We start from the raw sequence: 20,642 nt of genomic DNA on the forward strand, positions 1-20,642 counted from the left end.
ATTTTCGTCTTATTTTGGCCCCTAGAATCTCCCATTAAAATTTCAACACCCCAGGGTTGGCCGAACACCCTGTATAAGATTAAGATCTGCAAAAAATACAGCGGAAATTATTCAAGTGTGCTCAAGATTGAAGCAGGAAAACATTCTGTGTTTTCAGATATATATATATATGTATGTATGTATATACACATTGTATATTAACCATTATTCTCTTCCATCCTTTTTTTCTTTTCCTCTTATAATCTCAATATGCTATGGAATGGTTTCAGGGTAATCAATGTGTTCCGGCTAAGGTACGCGATATAAATCTGCGGTACGTATCAACGTCGAGCACACTTTAAAATTTTCTAAAGCTAAAACGGATACGCGAAATCCAAAGTTACGTTGCATCTAGTATCTCTAACGATTACCTACGGTTCGATACAGTTTCTAGAAGAAAATAAAGTGTACTCGCAGGATAAAAAGCTTTAGGAAAGAAATTTGATTTGTACTTTACATTCCTCAGTATTTTGTATGGAGTTTGAGCAGATTCCGTTCCCCCGTCGCACAAGTCTCATCATCCGCCTGTTTAAATGTACGTAGTTAGTGTGTGTGCTTTCTGCAACGTTTGGACCTGCTACATTGTATTCGGTAAAGGATTTAAAGTTTTTATCTAATATTATTTAATAGCAACACTTTTCCTTAATCTACGTAACCTAAAAATAATCGACAAATTATATTATCGTCAGTATAAAAAGTAAACTTTTGATTTCAGACAACAGAACCTATTTTTAATAGGTCGGTACATTTTACAAAGTAATACGCAAGTACTGTACGAAGACGAATTTTTGTTTAATTTTTGATTATGCATCTAAATCAATGTAAAAAAAAAAACATAACAAAATAAAACCTAAGCTAACATCCCTATTCTCCGAGTAGGTATGGGAATGGTACGGTGTTGTTTCGTCTCATCTTGGAACAGACGGAGCAGCACGTAATTTTACTTCACGTATAACTAAAAATTATTATAGAGTCGAATAATCTACTCTACGACGCTTACCATCTCGGCACCTAAACCCATAGTTCACAAGTGATAAAAGGTGTACTATTCGTGTCACGAACAAAGAAAATTTTATAAAAAAAAATCTCTTCGCCGTTTCATGTAAATTCGAGCCGATAAATGTGCAATACAGCTGTTAAAAAATTAACGATATATATTTATTTCCTTAGTAAAGTTCCTGCAGCCATTTTTATTGTACCGTGTATAATTTTGTGCGTTATAAATTTCAATAAAAATTACACACCTTTTCTCACTATAGAACTAGACAATGTCGGACCGCCTCTCTTCCCGATTCTAATAAATTAGAAGAGGAAGAGGGTGGTCTGCCTTGCTTGCTACTTGGTTGCCTCTGGAGGACAATCGGGCTGATTATTTGGATGGGCGGCCGTGAAGGCAGGATGATTCTCCAAGTGACGGTCTACCCTCAAAATTGTTGGAAAGGGTCTCAGATCGACGAGAAACCTTCTCGCGTTAAATATTTGTGGTATCAAACAACAATCTGCTAATGTGATTTCATCCCCCACGCAATATTTTCCTGCGCTGGACGATAATAACTTTTCTACGGCTGGAAATATAAACGGTTTAATCGTTTCCGTGCTACGTGTTTTAAATCATTTCTTTGCTTTTGTCAGCTGCTCACCGGTTAAACCTCTAGTGATCCAATGCTGAGCCCACTCTTTCTTGCGCTCTTCGCCAACGTAGATCAACACGACCAGATTCTGCAAGGGTTGAATACCGCTGGCAATTACCTCGCAGATCTCTCTAACTCTAGCTCTCTTCACTGGATCTGCAGGCATTAAAGGTCGATGTGGTCTGGTTTCTTCCAAATATTGCAAGATATTTAACTGTAACCAATGTATTTACAAAGTTACGTACGCTGTAGTCGATTGATAGAAACGAATACATGCAATTGACCCTATACTCACAGATTCTATTAACGTATGATTGTCGATGTGAAGCGCTGGCACCTGCTCCATTGGATTAATTTCACGAAATTCATTGGAATGTTGCTCCCCTCCGCCTTTTATCAAGCTTACCGGTTTTATATCGTACGGGATTTCCTTCAAGTTCAGTGCTGTTCAAAAATATTATATTTAAGTTATGATTATTATCGAAAAATAAAGTCGGAAAGTAAAGTTCCGGCGAAAGATTTCGATAGACGGTGTTTCGCCCGAAATGTCTCGCGAATGTAATCGGAAGCAATTCTCAAAATCAATGAACACTATATATTTTCTCACTCACCGATTCGTACTCTCCATGAGCAAGAGCTCCGCCAATAGGAGTAGAGTACCGGCTGTAAACGAAAGAAACGATATAATAAATGATTGACTGGACAATTCGCTTTGATGTTTACCGGCTTCGAACGATACGTCGACGAAGGTGTGCAAGTACGTTCGATCGCGCGAGGCTGGTTGCATTAAAACCCGATCCGATAGTACCGTTAAATTAAAGGAACGGTAATGATAAAGGATCGTAAATGAAGAGAATAATTCGAAGGATAAATAAAAGGAACATCGTTCGCCGATCAACGAGTATACTAGTTGAACGGTCCAAGAAACAGGTTCTGCCGGTGACGAGGGGGCCCAGAGTAGTAAAACCGAGATCTCCAGTAACGACGTCATTATATATGTTATGTATAGTAATTCATTCTTACCTTTCCCATGACGGACATCTCGCCAGGCCTTAACGGGTACGGTCTCGCTTGCTCGATAATATCCTCGATCGCACGACGTCGACGCCGACGAATTTGCGAATCTCTTGGAAATTATTCAGAATCCGTTCAACGCGCGAAATCACTCCTCCCTCCCCTTTTATTCGATTGCCAGACGTCTCGTTCTAATGTCTCATTCTAGTCGGGAGCTAGCACGACCAATCAGCGTTCAGTGTCCGATACGAACCAGTGCAGTACGATGCAAAAACCCTTCAAGGTTGATACACCTATATTCTTGAAATCTTGCAAATTTAATCGCCGTTTCTTTTTGTGTACAGTGTTACCAGACCGTGCACTCGGTGCACCAGGAACTCCTCGTTCCACTTTTTTACGCTATGCCGGGATCGCGTATACGTCACCTCGAAGGATTTGGATCTCGTGGAGTCGACAAAGAGACACCGACACGTACCCTCTTTCTCGATTCTCCGAAGCTGTTCAAAGTGAGCGCGGATGCACTTCGAATCGTCTCGGGGGTGTCAAGAGAGAGAAGGCAAATGTGAGCCTTTCTCTCTCGACTCCCACGAGGCGGTCCGAAGTTACTTCGGGCAGCTTCGGAGAATCGAGAAAGAGGGCATGCGTTAGTTTGTCTTTGTCGACTCTCCGAAACTCTACGAGCTCACGTACGCATGAGCTAGCATAGTGTGAGTAGTGCACCCGATGCTCAATCTGGCATCTCTGCTAGCACATACTAGCCATGCTAAATGGGAAACAGCAACATTGCGAGAGCCTAAATTTGCATTTGATAGAAAGAGTAGTGCGAATTCAGCTTGGTTAGTACTAGAATTGGCTATGGTAATTTATACAAAAATTTGTTATAAAGTTGGCGAACTTGTACGATGATCAAAATTTCACTATATACGCCATCTCGTTCACTAGTTTAGATTACTCATGGTTGACTGATTCGACATCCTTAGAGTATTAGCAAAAATGGCGGAAGCGAAATCTCGTCGCGTTGCACAAACAGAAGATTTGTCAAATGTTGAATTTGAAACCAGTGAAGATGTGGAAGTTATCCCGACATTCGATAATATGGGGCTCAGAGATGAATTGTTGCGTGGAATTTACGCTTACGGTATTACGACAAATTTATGCTTTTTATATCACGTAAACATAACCTGTATGCGTATTTTTCCATTTTCTATTTATAAATTAGTGCGTGTGTTAATACGTATAACAGTGTGATTTTAGTTCGTTAGTAATATTCTACGCAAGTACATGTTTAAGTTGTAGCAAAATAACATTTCAATTGTAGGATTTGAGAAACCGTCGGCAATTCAGCAACGATCTATTAAACCTATAATGAAAGGACGAGATGTGATCGCACAAGCTCAGTCCGGTACTGGTAAAACCGCAACGTTCTCAATTGCCATTTTACAGTCGTTAGATACACAAGTCAGAGAAACTCAAGTATTAGTATTGTCTCCTACAAGGGAATTAGCAACGCAAATACAGAAAGTTATTTTGGCGTTAGGAGATTTTATGAACGTTCAATGTCATGCCTGCATTGGAGGCACTAACCTCGGGGAGGATATCAGAAAGCTAGATTATGGGCAGCATGTAGTATCTGGCACACCTGGCAGAGTGTTTGGTAACATAATTGCGCGATATTAACAAAGCTAATAGTAAAAATAAATAAAGAAATTTAATAATCCCATGGTATTTCCAGACATGATAAAAAGGAGAGTTCTCAGAACCAGAGCTATAAAAATGTTAGTTCTGGATGAATCAGACGAAATGTTAAACAAGGGTTTCAAGGAACAAATTTATGATGTGTACAGATACTTACCTCCTGCAACACAGGTTGTATTAGTGTCTGCGACATTACCGCACGAAATTCTGGAAATGACAAGTAAATTCATGACAGATCCTATTCGTATTCTTGTCAAACGGTAAGCTGAACATTTCTCAGGTTTAAGGAACCAGTATGTTTCATTTATAATAACTTGTTATTGTTTGTAGCGATGAATTGACATTGGAAGGAATAAAGCAATTCTTTGTTGCTGTAGAAAGGGAAGAATGGAAGTTTGATACGTTATGCGACTTGTATGATACATTGACAATAACACAAGCTGTAATATTTTGCAATACAAAACGTAAAGTAGATTGGTTAACTGAGAAAATGAGGGAGGCTAATTTCACAGTTTGTTCTATGCACGGAGATATGCCACAAAAAGAGAGAGACAACATAATGAAAGAGTTCCGGTCTGGTCAAAGGTATGTCTCTTAATATATAACAGTATCATAATGTTTCAAGATGGATTTCTGTAATTCCGTATTATTTTTACAGTCGTGTTTTGATCACAACCGATGTGTGGGCAAGAGGAATAGACGTGCAGCAAGTGTCCCTTGTGATCAATTATGATCTGCCCAACAATCGTGAGTTATACATTCATAGAATAGGTCGTTCTGGTCGTTTTGGAAGGAAAGGTGTTTCCATTAATTTCGTTAAAACTGATGACATAAGGATTCTCCGAGATATAGAGCAATATTATTCAACGCAAATTGACGAAATGCCCATGAATGTAGCGGACTTAATATAGTTTTAAGATTCACGACCTTATTTAATAAGAGTTTATGTAAAAAACAATTCTTTCTATTCCAATTTCACGAAATTATGTTTCCCTCGCATTTTTTTGATTGCAAACGATTTGGAGGAACTCTTAAAAGTGGCTACTCTTTAAAGGGTACATCGCTTTTCAAAACAGTGAAATCAGTTTTCACGTTCACGTAGCTTTAGTTTCTAAAAGTACTGTGGAAGTATGTAACGGTAAAAATAAGAAAGTTGCACCGATTTTGTTAATTGTAACAAACTCTTGACAGAGATATAAGAATAAAAAAAACAAACGAAGAAATAAAAGATTACTTTGTACCTTATAAATGTTTAATATTATATTACGTGTACCTAAAATTAGATGACATACTTAATAAAATTGTTTTATACGGTATTTATTAAAACAAAATTTATTCCGTTAATTATGTTTTTATATTTGTTTATATATATATATAGAACAAAGAAATATATATATAAATACAGAGTAATTTCTTGTTTAAAACAATGGAAATTCTTGCAAAGGAAGGGTATGCTGGACTATTGAGCTGAAATAATCAATAACTGGTTCCCTAGTTCAGATGGCAGGCAGAGCACTGTTTTGATTTATCATTCCTCAGGAATTAATTGCAATTTACTTTGCACAGTAGAATTTTACTTATTCTACAGAAAATAATTATTTAATACTCTCCTTTTAGATATCAAACACGTACGTATTACTGTGTAAAATATTCTATACTCTGTATGGAGACAAAGCACATTACTGAACATGACAGTATATTTAGTGTTAATATACAATAAGAACAGAAAATATGAATGAAATACACTTTTATGAAATTAAATCTCTGAATGGTGAATCCTAAAAAAAGTACAATGCTAAACAAACGTCATGGTTAAATAAAAATTAAAAAAACATGGAGGTACAAGAGGATTGTACGATTCGAAGACAGCCAATTCGTCGCTACCAAAATGATTACAAACCTGATGGACATACGTCAACTTGTAAGTAGTAACATCATTTATTCAAAGAATGCAGTTACGCATGAGAACTATTGAAAACTATTGCGATATTCTTCACCCAGCAATGATGGTCAATCAACCGCAGTATTTAAACGTAGGGAGACCTGCTGTTCGAATAGCTGTGTACTTAATGACCGGAATATTTCTAACAATGGATATCGAACAGAATTTCACTGCGCAACAGATTCTCACAATAATACAAACCGAAGGAGAGCTTGGATTATCAAGGGCTCCTCTACTTACTGGACAAACAGTGTTCGCTTTGTGGCTGTGCTCTTCGAGGCTAGAAGTTCAGTTACGCTCGAGCCACAAACCTATAGAGTTAGCTACAAAGTGGAACCGCTTAGTGAGAAAGTATAGTTCTCATATAGAAGATACCGACGAGGAACCTTTACTGTGCCTCAGGAGGAATGTATTTGTCTCTCGATCGGACGAAGAACAAATAAAAGAAGCTAAAGTGTTGGAATTACTATACGCAGAAGCTAGAAATAATGTGCTGCAGGGTAAGATACTTTCTCGAGGATTTGTTTCTATTATTTTGCACGATACGTTGACTTACATTTTTAGGACGCTATCCGTGCGAAGGTCAAGCACGATATGCTAGCTTAGGAGCACTGCAAGCACGCATCGAACTCGGCCCGTACAATCCCCAAAGCCATACACTAGCATTCTTCAGAAGACATCGTGGTCGATTTCTACCACATCACTATACTTCTCCCAGTTTGCTGTTGGGGCTAGGTCTTGGATTAGGGTTGGTAGGAGGCAAAGGTGCACCAGAGGCACGCCTTCTCGAACAGTACAAGCGAATACCTAATCACACAGGAACCAACACGAACTCGAGAAAACTGATCAGAAAATACTTGGAGTTCTGTTGGAGTTTACCGTGTTACGGTGCAGCGTTCTTTCAAGGTCAAATCGAGCGTCCCGTGAGAGGCCTAGCGTCGTGGATCACGAACCGTGATATGCATGTGCTCATAGCTATAAATTCATCAGGAATTTATATCGTCGACGACATGCAATGCGTAAGGAATACGAATTCATACGGTAATTAATTATTTTACACGCGATAAATTGAAGGTAATTTTCATACAGAGTTTATTATTGGGATTGAGATATTCGGAACTGAGTTGGGAAATGGCAAAGCCTTCCGACGAAGGTAACCTAGATTGCCTGCCTTGTCTATTCTTACAGTTTCCTGTACGAGAGAATGGAGCACGAGTTTACAAAATTCTACAAGTATTCTCAAGACAAGTATGATTTATTTGTAGCAAAACGATCGCGCATAATGGGATATCGAAGGTACAGAGTTACTTCATTTCCAGGCAATAATGATGGATACGTTAATTTCTGGTTTTGCCGAGGAGTATCGTCGTCATGGGGCTAATGGCGATGTTGCAAATATCGAACGTCTGACGGATCATTCGATAGGTTGCAATACCGGGAATTTCACTAACAAGCTTAGTAAATTTACATTGGCCACCTTCGATGACGAAGGTAGTGACGTAAAACGCGTTAATATTTTATCAAACATTAAAAATATTTATATCTGAAAATTATTTCAGGTCGATGTATCGGACAAATGGGCTCTTGGTCTTTTCAATAAATGTATTTATTTGAATTTCGTATATATTCCATCGTGCGACCTTGTTTTAATACTCGAAGCAATCGGTTTCTTACTTGTTTGCATTCATCTCGAATTGGTTTGGAGTAATGCGAGATGCGGGCTTCGTTGTAAGTGATTCACTAACATTCTGTATCGTACTGGAACTAAATCTCTATGACGATTTAATCTGGTCTCCAATGTTATCAAGATGAAATTTATCTCATTCATTTCCTCCAATATCTTTTCTTCTTCTTCGCGGGTTAAATTTTCGCTCTGTGCACAACAATTTATTATTCAAGTATTGTAATACTTGATACTATATGGTAATTCATTTTACAGAAAAAAAAATATTTCACCTGCGTTAGTAACGTTTGCATTTTCTCCAGCTGTTGTGAATATTCGTCAAATTTACGTAAAATCTTATTTGCTCTCTGTACAAGTAGTTGTTTGTAATCGTTGAGACACTCGTGTTGCAATAAATATGCGCGATCTTTGGATATCTCTTCTGTATTTCCTATACGCGCTAAATATGGTTTTAAATAATCCACGTCTTGCGTGATGTCTTTTTCGCTCTGTGCACGCGCCCAATCGATCTACGTTTAATAATCAGAGATATTAATCAGCGAAATAAACGAAGGTATTTGTCGTTATTATTTTTATACCACGAACACATACGTCTGTTAGAGATCCTTCGTTTCTGTACTTGTCGAATACAGACGTTAACAGCTCTGGCGTTGTGTACTCGTTCTCTCTCGTTGAGATGAAGTTGAACACTTCAACTTCAGCGCTTCTAACGTGAGTTACAGATTGATCCTCTTCCTTCAGTTGCGTTTCTAATTCGTAAAATAACTCGAGAGCCTTGTCGGGTTCGTCCAAAGGCTGTAAGCAATAAACAAAATGGAATTTATTTTAAGTAAATACTCTTGTAACATTTTTGAAAAACGTACGTTGTATGCTTGCATCATTGTAGGATTTAGAACAAGTCGATCACCCCTTTCTGCCAACGGTGGTTTTACGTACATTCTAGTAGCTCTGGAATACTGTTCCGGCTTATAATGATACGTAAGACGTATCTCGTTCTCGCCGATTGCGAATTCGCGAATTGCTATATTCTTATTGGCTTTGATCCTTTCGTTTCTATTAAACTTTTCAATGATTTCCTGAAATTCGAATTGCGCGCCTTGGTAAGGTTACGTTAAAGGCGGGATGGTTTCGTGTGATATCAAAATTTACGTTACCCAGATATATCGATAATGTATATCGTTCAACACAGGGATGCTCTTTTCTGGACAAAACTGTACATGCCTGTTTGTAAGTCAATTGAAATTTTTATATCATATTTTTATTGTGACGTCATCGATAAAATGTAGGATGCCACAGACAAAGATTAGAATAGACTTTTCATCTTATGGGGGGATGGGTGTTGCACGAATTGAAATATAGAATGTAAAATTAATGATTAATATTTTGTTGAGAGAAGAGAGTGGCCATGCTCTTGTCCGCCCCTGATTAAAACGATAGGTCGTTATTCGTTCCGTGAAAATTAAAGGAAGAAGACATATTTAGAGAATTATGAAACCTTATCAAAATATATTCATTATTCATTTTACATGATACTAATAAATTTTTAGTTTAAAGTTTTATCGACATCGTGAGAAAATTTAGATCGGTTTCATGCTTTTTCTTTTATCTCTGCACAGTTCTAATTGTAACCGTCTCTCTGAATTAAATTACAATCTTTTATAATATATTTTGGGTTTAATTGTTTAATTATAAAGCAAGTACATTTATTTAGATTCATTTGTTTCAAATGGGTGTTTATTTCTATTACAGTTGCTGATTGCAATTCAAAGACCATGGGTTTGCAAAGACCATGCTAGGTGGCGCACAAACGACGCCATGTTAGTCGACAGTTGGTTCGAATGGATTTCAAACGGAGAATGTACTGGTAAAGTCTAATTTATTATAAGAATAAATGATCTGTACATAAAAATACATAGCTTTTATACGATTGTGTACATAGTTTTGTCTTTCTATCGAGTTTCTGTGTGTCGTAAGCACGATACGCCATTTTATAATTGGTCAGTGCTCAGATTAACCAAAAAAAGATTTGATTTAATTTTTCTTCACTTCGATCTGTAACGATCGTGTATCTTCGATTGTATGGCAGTATAAAATGGCGTCGTTAGATATTAGTGAGAAACTTGGAATGGTATTATTTATAATTGATTTTCTATAAATTTTTCGTTGCAAATTGCATTCATATCCAAGTTTAAAATAACGAAGAAATTTTGCTGTTATTCAAACACAAGTGAAAAATCAGAAAATATTCATTAGAACCCCTATACTATTAAAAACAAATTGTAATAAAATGCTTTCTGTTTCTTTATAGAATTTGCACATTTTATCACCATAACGACTACAAGAACGTCCTCTACCGACCAACAGCGACATCATCGATTCGCCACCAGGGTATTACTCGATCATATTCTACGATTGGTGAGTTTTCTGTCTTTTTTTTAAGTGTTCAATGCTATAGCTTTTAAAATTCTTTGAATTTCGAAGAATTCTTACGTGATACGTAATTTAATTTAATTAATGTGGACTTGTACACTCGGTACAGCAAGTTCCAATTCTTGCCGCTAGTGGCGTTGCAATTTTACTTTGAATCGATAACGTTTTATGCGACACTGGTCTTTTCTATACCCCTTCTGTCGTGTCCGTTATTTAATAAAAACTATACTACTTACCGATAATACAGAAGGTCATCACGATTAATAAAATGTTGCGTTAAATAAGTCGGGTGCATCTCGAATTGCGACAGGCCGTCGATACGGGCGACATGGTAAAAATGCAAGGTCCGTTCGGCGTCCACCATATTGGAACCATTTTCGAAATATCGGTGTTCTGCGAATTTCGAATTTCATTATCGATAAATCGGAAAGGAAGATCGTCACGCGTCCTCGCGAATCGAGAAATAATTTTTTATCGGATAAAACCTTTGCAGTGATCCGGGCGACCTCTGTCGTAATAATCTACAACTGAATCGTCGGTTAAATCCTTTTTCGATTCCACGAGGTTATCCGATCTGTTTGCGTAAATTTCTTGAACTTGGACAGGAATCGCGTAATCGTAATCGTCGTACAGAGTGATCCTTTGTATCAAACCGTTTGGTTGGATGTACGGCGCGTAAAGTTCAACTTTCGTTTTCTTATAAAATATCGTTTTTGCGCCGTTTGGGTATCGTCTTTCATATTCTGGAACGTGTAATTAAATTGCATGGACACAATACGAAAATTCTTACGTATTTTGTTACAAACAGAAAACTTCACGAACCTTGATCGCTAATGTTTATTTCCTGTACATAGGAGAAAGGCATGTCCAAATGTTTCTCTTGTAATATGGCAGAATCTTCATCGATCGCCTCTCCTATTCCCCGCATTGTCCACGGTTCTCCAGGAAGCACATGCTCCCATAGTTCGACTTTTGTTAAATCCCACGCTATGTTTGCACACGATTTTGAGAACGGTTGCATGTTCACCCAATAATTCTGATCGTTCCATATACTCTCTACGCCCAAATACAGCTCGTCGGCGTTACCGGTCGACGGTTTATAAGATACGCCAGTCGAAGGTTCGATAAAAAGTGGCCAGGAAATCTCCTGATCCCTAAGTCCACCCAACTCTGGTAAAATCGCTACCCAAGCATGTATTCTGTATCCCCAATATTTATCCAACGGAGGCTGCTCTAACTCCTAAAGCCGAAAATAATTTCCCTCGAGTAAGTATCAAAGTAGAACGTTACGTTACCGTTGAAGAAAATAGCGTTTAATTACTTTTATCAATCTCTGCTGCTCCCTTTCTTGCCGTTGTAATTTCTCTTGAAATTTCTTTTCCGTTTCTTGTTCCAATTCTGCCAAAAATTTACTTTTATATTCTACAGGCGGTTTGAGTTTATACTTGGAAATTTTTGTTTGTTTCTTCAGCGAGAGAGGCGGTGGTTTTGGTTGCCGTATGTAGGGGCACGATGTTTTCGTCAAGTCGCGTAAAGTTTGTTCCCTAGACGCGTAGCCGCTTACCACGAATGCGTTATATCCTTGTCCTAGTAACAAACTCGTTAAAAATGTCGCGCATTCGAAGCAATTGCCTTTTTGGATCTTTTGCAACCAAGTTGGTGATCGCAAGTGTTTCGGCTGTAATCACAAACAAAATTGAAACATAAAAATGAAAAAAAAGAAGTATATAGTTAGCAAATATGTTTCTCATTTTCTGGTTAACTTTATACCGGTGATCGATAAATAGAGTACTCGACTGTGTTTGTTTATCGAAAAGCTTCTACATATTTCTATGTTTCAAGTTGTATGTAAATTGTATTTAAAGCGTTCGACTAGAGTGTATAATCGACCTAAATTTATTAATCTGATCTGCGTTACCGACAATCGGTAAATTATGAAAGAATCTTCCGTTACCGTTGGTCTCGCGTGAAAACGCAGAAGTAATAATAATAACAATACCAAAGAGTAAATACATCGCACACACAGCTACTAATCGTCCATACGAGGAGTGTACACAGTGAAACACGCCGGCGAGCACGTGGCAGCCCGTGTGTATTCTCGGTCCCTGACCTACGTCACCGTATTATGATCTACGCATAGAATTTACTACATCGTACCGCGGGAATCACCGAGGTATAGAAAGAGAAAGACGCAACAACCAAACAAAACGAAACGGGATCAGTGGAACACAAAAGGACGCGCGTGATATTAAATCCGTGGAAAAAAGGGAGCAAACGTGGTCGGAACAACTTTTGGTCAGCTGTAGTAGCTCCGCGGTAAGAAATACGATTTCGCGACAGTTTTCGAGTCGGTCTCGCTTCTGTTTCCGGGGAAATTCACCAAGAAGGTCCCGAAGGTGTTTCGAAGTCGTCCAAGGGTCGCCTCGCCCTTTCGTGTCTTGGAACGGGAGAGGGCAGTTTTTTTTGCGAGAGCGCGTAGCCTGGGCCAGGGTAGGGCAGAGATGGTCAGTGGGTGGTGCGGCTATCCCTCGACCCCTTCACCCACTTCCGCCCCCTCTGTCCACCCAACCTAACCTTACCCTATCCGCCGACCCCTTCCTTCTCTCTACCCTCCGGCGCCCTCGGTCCCGCTTTCTCGCCCATTGGCGTTGCTCACCCGCCCCTCCCCCCTTGGCCCCTCAACCGTCGTCCCTCGCTTGCCCCGCGCGTCACCCTCGTTCCGCGCGACCCCTTCGACCGGCACCCACGTGGGACGCAAGACGAGGGTGTGAGGTAGCAGACAACACGGAGATACCGCCGCCGCGGCAGCTGCGCTCAGTGTTTCTCAACCATGAACTTACGTCCCGCACGATAATTTACAGCCTCGACGAAGCCGTCGTCTACGGCGTGAATATCGCGAGATATACGACGCGCGCCACGGCGATAAATACATCTCTATAGGATTTAACACCTCGTCGCGGGGAAATTACAAGAACGAGGCGAGACGTTTTCGGCAAATTTACTTTTTAATCGCGCGATCAAAGGTTTTCGCGATCGGCTTGCGGATGCTTTCAAAGCGGGACGTGCAAGCGCGATACTTTTTCAGACGGTTTCAATCTAGACGTGCGAATTTATTCGCCAAAAGAGACGCGAACGCAATCGTTTCCCGGTTATACGTAATTCCCGACGATGTTACGATTCGGTTTCTTTCGAAGGTGTAACAGATCTTAACAGATCTCAACAGGATCGTAGATGTTTCAAAAGTGAAATACTTACAGACTACTCACAGAGTACTTAGCAGTTAATTATCTGAATTAGTATTTGAGTTTTATTCGATAATCGACAAGTTCCAATCTCAGACTAAAGTTGATTTGCCGCGAAGAAGATTCCAAGATTTTTCCGAGCCATTCATCATTTTCCGTGCGATTCAAAAGGGTTATAACGATCAGTTCGGAAGTATCTAAAATATCGAGGCTCGTTTCAAGGTTCCCGCGACCTTCTCGAAACATTATCAACGACCAATACTTGGATCGTGGATACCGTATTTATGAAATATAACCGTATGTCACAGTCCGTTACACTGTTAACCGGTTCGCGACGTTATTAAAAAATGATCGTAGAATTTTTTCGCCAGCAGCGAACGTGCCAAACGTTTGCTTGTCCGTCGTGAAGTATTTCGTATTTCCCTTCACGGTATTAAATAATAGCCAAATCCTTGGAATACTTGGCAGGAAGCCAACGAGCGCAAGATTCGATCGCGACGTTTCGAAATCGCAAGGAGCGAAAATCCTTTAATTCCGGGACTACGCGCCACCGATAATTTCCCCAGCCAGTTTTCTTCCCCACCCGAGGGCCAGGGCGATCGACGTTCACGGAAGAGGACGAGGCGGACGTGATTTACGCCGAGACGACGATGCTCGTGGGTATCAGTCGCGGGGTACATGATCAAAGCGCGACGGTCGAAAGCGCGGATCGAAGCGCTGATTGGTCGGCTTCGAGCGGGGTGCCGCGAGATAGCGCTTTTCGGGACGCCTCGATGTCGTGCTCGCCGCTGCTGGTTGCCGTATCGAGGACGTTATCCGTGGACGCGACCGGAGTGCTATGTGTGCCTTTCTGTATACGTACACGGGACAAATACGGCCGCGCGTACACCGAGTCTTGACTGTGTTGGCGCGCGTTGGGAGATGGAACGACCGAGGGCGAAGGAAAGGAGGAGGGACGAGGAGCAACAGGGACAGAGCGAAAGAGAAAGAGAGAGAGGGCGAAGGTGAGACTGGGAGACGAATAGTGACCACCGACGGGTAAGAGAGACAGAGCGAGGGAACGAGGCCTAAATCAGGGGCGATCGCACCGAGCGACGTCGCTATCTCTCTGAATATGCGAACCACTATTTGGCGTCCGCGGCGCGTACGTACCTAGTACCCGGTATTACTAGATACTAGATAGTACCTAGCCCCTGCTGCCGCCTGTACAGGGTGAACCATATACCTTGCCCATCACCCAATTATTTACCATGTCACCGATCGATCTAATACGTTATTTTCTGCCTTCTTCAAGAATTCGTATCGTAGAGATATTTCATAGCGAACTGTTTTAACCCCTTAGCTTACAATTACGTCTCAGAGACCTTGGTGTCGTTTTTGGCACGCACAGTTGGAAATCAAATCGTAACACAAGGGGTTAATCGTATAAAATTTTTAAAGCAAACGAAGAACGTTGGCTTCGCTGATTCTCTGGATCGGTCAAGCTTGCGTTCGTGTTCGTTAGTAAATCAATCGTCAGTGGACTCAGGACGACGAGGAACGGTCGGGATGGACGAGATACGTGGTTCACCCTGTATACTTCGGCTAGATGTTCCATCGGCTCTCGGGCTATGTGCGTCCCGCCGCGCGAGGAAGCGGAGGCCGCCCTACACCAACACTCACGCATTCAGGTTTACACCTACGCGGTATACATGGCCTGCAAACCGTATACACCGAGATACACGAACAAGCCGCGATGCTTTGCCGGCGTGTACGCGGTGCTCGGAAAGCTACGAAACCCGAATTCGCGGGGCGTAGTCGGAAATAAGGGTCTGTGGGGGGAGGGTCTCGAGGCCGCGCGGGACCTTTATCGCGCTCGGCGTCGATTACGGGCGCAGACCTCGTCCGAGCGGAGACCGGAGCCGTGGAATATTTACCCGCCGCGGGTGAAAAATATCCGACCGTCGAATATCAGATGTTTGCGCGATATTTATTCGCTGGATGACGGAACAGCCGCGGGATTTGTTTATTCGTTCTCTAGATACCGACTGTGTCATTTATTTCCAACTTTTTATATCGTGGCGATGCTTCAGGCGGGCGCGTTGGTCAAGCGCTTGCGAGAAACCGAGCCCTCTGGTGGCGAGCGCGAGAGGTACGGATGCCACAATGTATTAGCCCAATAGTGTAGCGCTCCCCATAGAACTTTATTATTAATAACAGGCATACCAAAGTTTAAATCGAAAATTTCCTCCGTCGTGTTTGAATTCGATTCGATCGTGTTAAATGCGTATGTGCTCGGATGATTAAGAGTCCATTTGTTGGCGCCTTGAACGAGCAGCGAAAAAAGGCGGCGTTACTCGTGGTATGACCTAATAGAAAAGGCGGGCGCGGTGATTCTATTTAATCGCGAACGCCGACGGCTTCGCTCCAATTCGGCTTGGTTATGTATAGAACGACGACGTTACGTAATCCGCGATATTCGCGGTTCGCGAGAATTATAACACGCGCGGAGGAAACACCGTGCGTGCAGTTCCACGCTGAGCTTCTGGAATCTCTGACCGGTTGCGGTTCTCAGACTCGACGTTTTGTAAGATCTATTGGAAAGGGTTAAACCCACCATTCGTTTTCCACGGAAAAATTTAGAAATCATCGATGTATGTATCGATGTAAAGCGTTATTTTCGAGGGAAGGGCAAACGTTTTCATTCATAGAACGTGAATTGCCGTTAGTCGAATACTCTGTTGATCCTTCGTGTCAATCCTGACTATTTACGTAACAGCTGTTCCCCAGTTCTTTCCGCTGGCAAGAAACGGAGGTAGGCAAGTTTGTAACTTCGTCGGGCAACTGAACGGATTATACCGTTGATTGTGTAGAACGGAGAGTGGAAGTACCCAGCAAGAGCCCAGTTTTAAACTTCATAGAAGCGCCGTCTATTCGTTTTCGTAACCTCGGATGAAACTTAAAGGGGGTGGACGCGAACCTCTGAAGTCCGTTACCAAGTAAATCGGCATAACCGCTCAACAAGTTAGACACATTAATCGCATCTGTAAATCTCTTCTCCCGTAAACAAATCACGCCGGGACGCGCGCGCACGGCCGGTTACCCTCTTCGCGGATTCAAAAATATTCTTAGTCGATGACGAACAAGTTCAACCCCGTCTTATTAATTCTTTGTAAATGTTACTGCGATTAAAATCTTACAAAATTTTTTCAAAAACATTTCCTCTACTGTTGTAGATATTGTAGATGTTGTATTATTTGTTAATAATATAGTACAAAATATAGTACAAAAGGGAGCTCTTGGACCTCTGATCGAACTTCTTACGTATTTTAATAGAAATGATACAAGTGTGGCGCCACCAGAGGGCCACGCTCTTGTCTCTCTCGCAAGCGCTCGACTTCCTCCACGATATCGGGATTCTTCCGAATAATTAGAGATTTAAATACCGATAATCGTGGACCAAAGGGAGGGTGGAGAAGCGATTGATAAAATTCGATATAATCGATATGGGGAGGGCCCCGGGTATCGATCGTCGTGAACGCCATATGGTCGCGTTCTCAGCGTACGCGACGCGCGAGACACGATAATCCTAGCCCCGAAGCTCGCGCCATAAAAGTGTTTATGAGTTCGGATTAATGTTTGGCGAGCCACCTCCGAAGAGGGTCTCCGCGACTGGCCTCGTTGACGGCCGATCGTTACAAATACACCGGTGATACATAAGCGCGAGCGACCGTGCCGTGGCTCGGCGTACTCTAACGAGCCGTACACGTGTTTCTGACGTTGCTGCTATAAAGTAAGTACGTACGTATATACGGATACGCGTGTCCCTCCGCGTACGTACGAACACGCGTGCACGGCGCAGGAGCACCCATATACGTGCAAACCTGGCACGTTGGAAGCCCTAGAGCCGGTTTTCAATGAGCGAGAACGGTGGGAAGAAGAGGGAGAAACGGCGTAACGCAGAAGGATAAAGAGAAAGGGATGCCGGAAAAGGGAGTGGGAGGGGTGGGGGAGGGGGGAGGAGGGGGGGGGGTGCTGGAAGGGAGAAGCGAACGAATCGAGGGAGGGAGGATGGGTGGCAAGAATGGACGAGAGCGGGAGGAATATAAACCCTTATCGAAATCGTGATTCACCCCACATTCTCCGGAGACCCCCTAACCTATTAACATCCATATCACAATAACAGATACACGTGTATACCGAGCGGTATTCCCACACGGTCATTCGTCCTCGCTCACCTTCGTAATTGGTCGCGATTCCTGCGACACCGATGGAAAAACTTGTACCTCGTTTATGCAATTAGCCAACGGCGCGACGGGGAACTGACGACGAACCGCAATTACGCGTATCCGTTGAAACGTAATTATAAGAGAATTTTTGATAATTCCGTGAAGCGGGCGTTCCCTCACGAACAACGGCGCGTTAATGGTAATTAATCTCGGGGGCGTTATTAATTGGGGTCCTCGAATCGAAAACGGACCGTCGCTAATCGTTTACGAAAATTCTCTTTAACTGTTCGTTCTCTGATACGAACCGGCTTCGACGACGGTTACTTTGGTTCTCGGCCTCTGTTCGTTTATGGAACAAGTTTCCCCGTTAAAAGGAACTTTAAGCACTTTCGAGAGGCTGACGTTAAATAAGGTGGAGGGCCGTTAAGGATCGTCAGGTTGGACCTTATGAAGTACCGTGAATACTTATGAATGAAATCAACGCTGTCCTCCGCTCCACGGTGAAAGTGAAAAGAATGCATTGAAAAAGGAGGAGGGAAAAGGGAGAAATAAGGAAAGGAAGACGCGCGGAATTCGTTCGATGATAAACGACGCTCGACGCTTGGCGAGCCGTAAACTCGTTTTCCATTGATAAAACGGAAACAACGCGAAACGCGCTATCGGGCAACCGTTTCTACGGCCCCTCTCGGAATCGGTTTCTCGACGAAACAAATTCTCTCGACCGTTAGCGCCGTACACGACCCGTTCGCTGACCCTGGTGCTGAGCGGGCGACAAGCTTTTTCCACGAAACGACGCCGGCGTTGCGCGCGCGATCCTACATATATTTCGGTGGAGCGTCGTCGCGTTTACGCGGATATCTGGAACCGCGATCGCCATTAAGGGTCTGGCACGAGAAGGTCCGAGGGTAGGTGGGTTGGTAACCGGAGGGATCGTTAGCGAGGCTGGATGGCCGAATTCGCGCTAGGAGAGAAATGGAAGCCGGTTTTCGGTTGGACACCCAGTGCATCGAGATAGATAGGTAGATAGACGTCCGGATAGATGCATGCCACGGCAGCCGGCAAGGGATGCCGAGGGGTAGTGCAAAGCGAGTGGGGTGGGTTGGTAGGTGGTCGCGGTGAGACGCGAGACGAAGGTGGGATGAGGAGGTAGAGCAAGAGGACGAGGTGGATGAGGATGAGGAGGAGGTGGGAGCAGAAAGGGGTCGATGGTGGGTGGGTTGGCGGAGAGAGTGGGTGGGTGGTGGTGGTTCTCTCGCTGATTACGTCGCAGGATGGCCAGGAGAGAGAAACGCCGGAGAGGATGCTGCTACGCCGTCGGTCGGTGGTGCGCGGAGGAGGCCGGTTTGCTGGATAGAGGCGAATATATCCGCAATGTCCTACCACCAACCCTATACCCGTACTATCTTCGTCCTCTTGCTATTCCTCTCTCTCTCTCTGTCTTCGTTTACCGGTTACCTCTTCGTCTGGTCCTCGTCAGCCCGGTATACGACCCTCTTCGTTACTCCTCGGTTCGTCTCCGTCCGTAACCAACTCCCTCTTTCCCTCTGACGGCAGCAGCCTCCCGGGTGGCAGGGCCCTAAGCTAAACTAAGCTACGCCAGGATAGGATAGCGCCAGGAGGATAGGATGGGATAGGATGGTTGGATGGTGCCCACCTACCCTCGCACACACAACGACCGAGGAGGACGACGACGAGGAGAACGACGACGACGACGACGACGACGACGACGACGGCAACGACGACGACGACGACGACGACGACGACGACGGCAACGGGAACGGCGACGGCGACGATCCCTCGTGCAGAAGCAACCCACCCTCCTCGTGTTTTCACCGTCTCCGTTCCTTCTATATCCGTCCGGCTATCTTGCTCCTCGTCGCACCTTCTTTCTCGCTAACCGTCTCTCGCGCCAACGCTCCGCGTCCCGTACTTTCGTCCCTCGGTCTCGCTTCTACCAGCCAGTAACACCCACGGACCCCCCGGGGGGTTAGTTAGGGGTGGTATATTGACGGCCGGCGTCGCGAGGACGCCTATACTTAGTGTGCCGGCGAACCGACGCGTTTCCAGCTAGGCGTCCCCCCCCGTTTCACCCTCCTTTCCTCTTCCCCATCCACCCGTCCGCCACCCTCGGCCACCCTTCACGACCACCACCCTCCTGCACCCTCTACCGACGACCCATTCTACACCCTCTGCTGCCACCTTCCACGAACCCACCCCTCCTCCCGGCTTCCTCCTGGCTCTCCCTCGGTCCATCCTTCGTCCACCACCCCTCGAACCATCGCCGGCGACCCCCCTTTTCTCGACCTTACTCTGCCTCGACCCTACGGTATCGTAGGGTTACTCCTAGGTGTAAAGAGGCTAGAACCGCGTCTTTTGACCGTACCATCGGCCGATAGACCATCCTGGTCCAACCTGGTCCAAAATTAACGGCCGACCGGCGACAAGAAACGACAGGGAAGAGGGACGCGACGCGACCAGACCAGCCGAGTCGAGGCGACCAGGTTGCAACGTGGACGAAATCGATGCCTCCGGGCACTGCGAGAGCTTCGTGACGCACCTGATGCGAGAGAACAGGGGACGACGACGAAGGGAAACGAACCTCCGACGGGGGAACAGAGAGAGAGAGAGAGACGGAGGGAGACAGGGGTCGATTAGGGAGCGACCGAGCGAAATTATGTATACGTCGAAGATGATGGCGACGATGCACGCGATGGGTTCCCCGAGCGGCAAGGTCCGAAGGGGGACGGCCGGCTAGGA

The 20,642-nt window shown here is 43.6% G+C and overlaps 4 protein-coding genes across 5 annotated transcripts; 2 read left to right on the forward strand and 2 right to left on the reverse strand.

Moving 5' to 3' along the window:
- Positions 1-307: 307 nt before the first annotated feature.
- On the reverse strand, positions 308-3,043 carry LOC122398931 (probable maleylacetoacetate isomerase 2). Its single transcript, XM_043399198.1, has 5 exons — positions 2,694-3,043; positions 2,282-2,333; positions 1,966-2,114; positions 1,680-1,884; positions 308-1,604 (listed from the first exon to the last, which is right to left on the reverse strand). Exons 1-5 carry the CDS (start codon positions 2,709-2,711, stop codon positions 1,375-1,377), a joined length of 654 nt encoding a protein of 217 aa, XP_043255133.1. The 5' UTR covers positions 2,712-3,043; the 3' UTR covers positions 308-1,374.
- Positions 3,044-3,575: 532 nt separating this feature from the next.
- On the forward strand, positions 3,576-5,587 carry LOC122398929 (eukaryotic initiation factor 4A-III). The gene is made up of 5 exons (XM_043399195.1): positions 3,576-3,822; positions 4,003-4,338; positions 4,417-4,639; positions 4,710-4,964; positions 5,038-5,587. The coding sequence occupies exons 1-5, from the start codon at positions 3,678-3,680 to the stop codon at positions 5,288-5,290; spliced, it is 1,212 nt and encodes a 403-aa protein (XP_043255130.1). The 5' UTR covers positions 3,576-3,677; the 3' UTR covers positions 5,291-5,587.
- A 363-nt stretch (positions 5,588-5,950) lies between these two features.
- On the forward strand, positions 5,951-8,034 carry LOC122398765 (FERM domain-containing protein 8). Of its 2 annotated transcripts, XM_043398933.1 has the most exons (6): positions 5,951-6,300; positions 6,381-6,821; positions 6,886-7,340; positions 7,411-7,569; positions 7,641-7,812; positions 7,881-8,034. In XM_043398933.1, exons 1-6 carry the CDS (start codon positions 6,213-6,215, stop codon positions 7,919-7,921), a joined length of 1,356 nt encoding a protein of 451 aa, XP_043254868.1. In that variant the 5' UTR covers positions 5,951-6,212; the 3' UTR covers positions 7,922-8,034. The 2 variants fall into 2 exon arrangements, with proteins under 2 accessions (XP_043254868.1, XP_043254867.1); XM_043398932.1 differs by having other exon boundaries at positions 7,641-7,889.
- LOC122398920 (dynein regulatory complex subunit 7-like) lies at positions 8,006-14,929 on the reverse strand. Its single transcript, XM_043399185.1, has 10 exons — positions 14,903-14,929; positions 11,757-12,113; positions 11,258-11,675; positions 10,921-11,178; positions 10,672-10,828; positions 9,160-9,226; positions 8,869-9,081; positions 8,597-8,800; positions 8,278-8,514; positions 8,006-8,194 (listed from the first exon to the last, which is right to left on the reverse strand). The coding sequence occupies exons 1-10, from the start codon at positions 14,927-14,929 to the stop codon at positions 8,006-8,008; spliced, it is 2,127 nt and encodes a 708-aa protein (XP_043255120.1).
- Between the last annotated feature and the right edge of the window lie 5,713 nt (positions 14,930-20,642).

This window comes from Colletes gigas, unplaced genomic scaffold (genome assembly GCF_013123115.1).
Source record: "Colletes gigas isolate AHSC1104 unplaced genomic scaffold, ASM1312311v1 Colletes_gigas_Sc00012, whole genome shotgun sequence".
NCBI classification, from domain to species: Eukaryota; Metazoa; Arthropoda; class Insecta; order Hymenoptera; family Colletidae; genus Colletes; species Colletes gigas.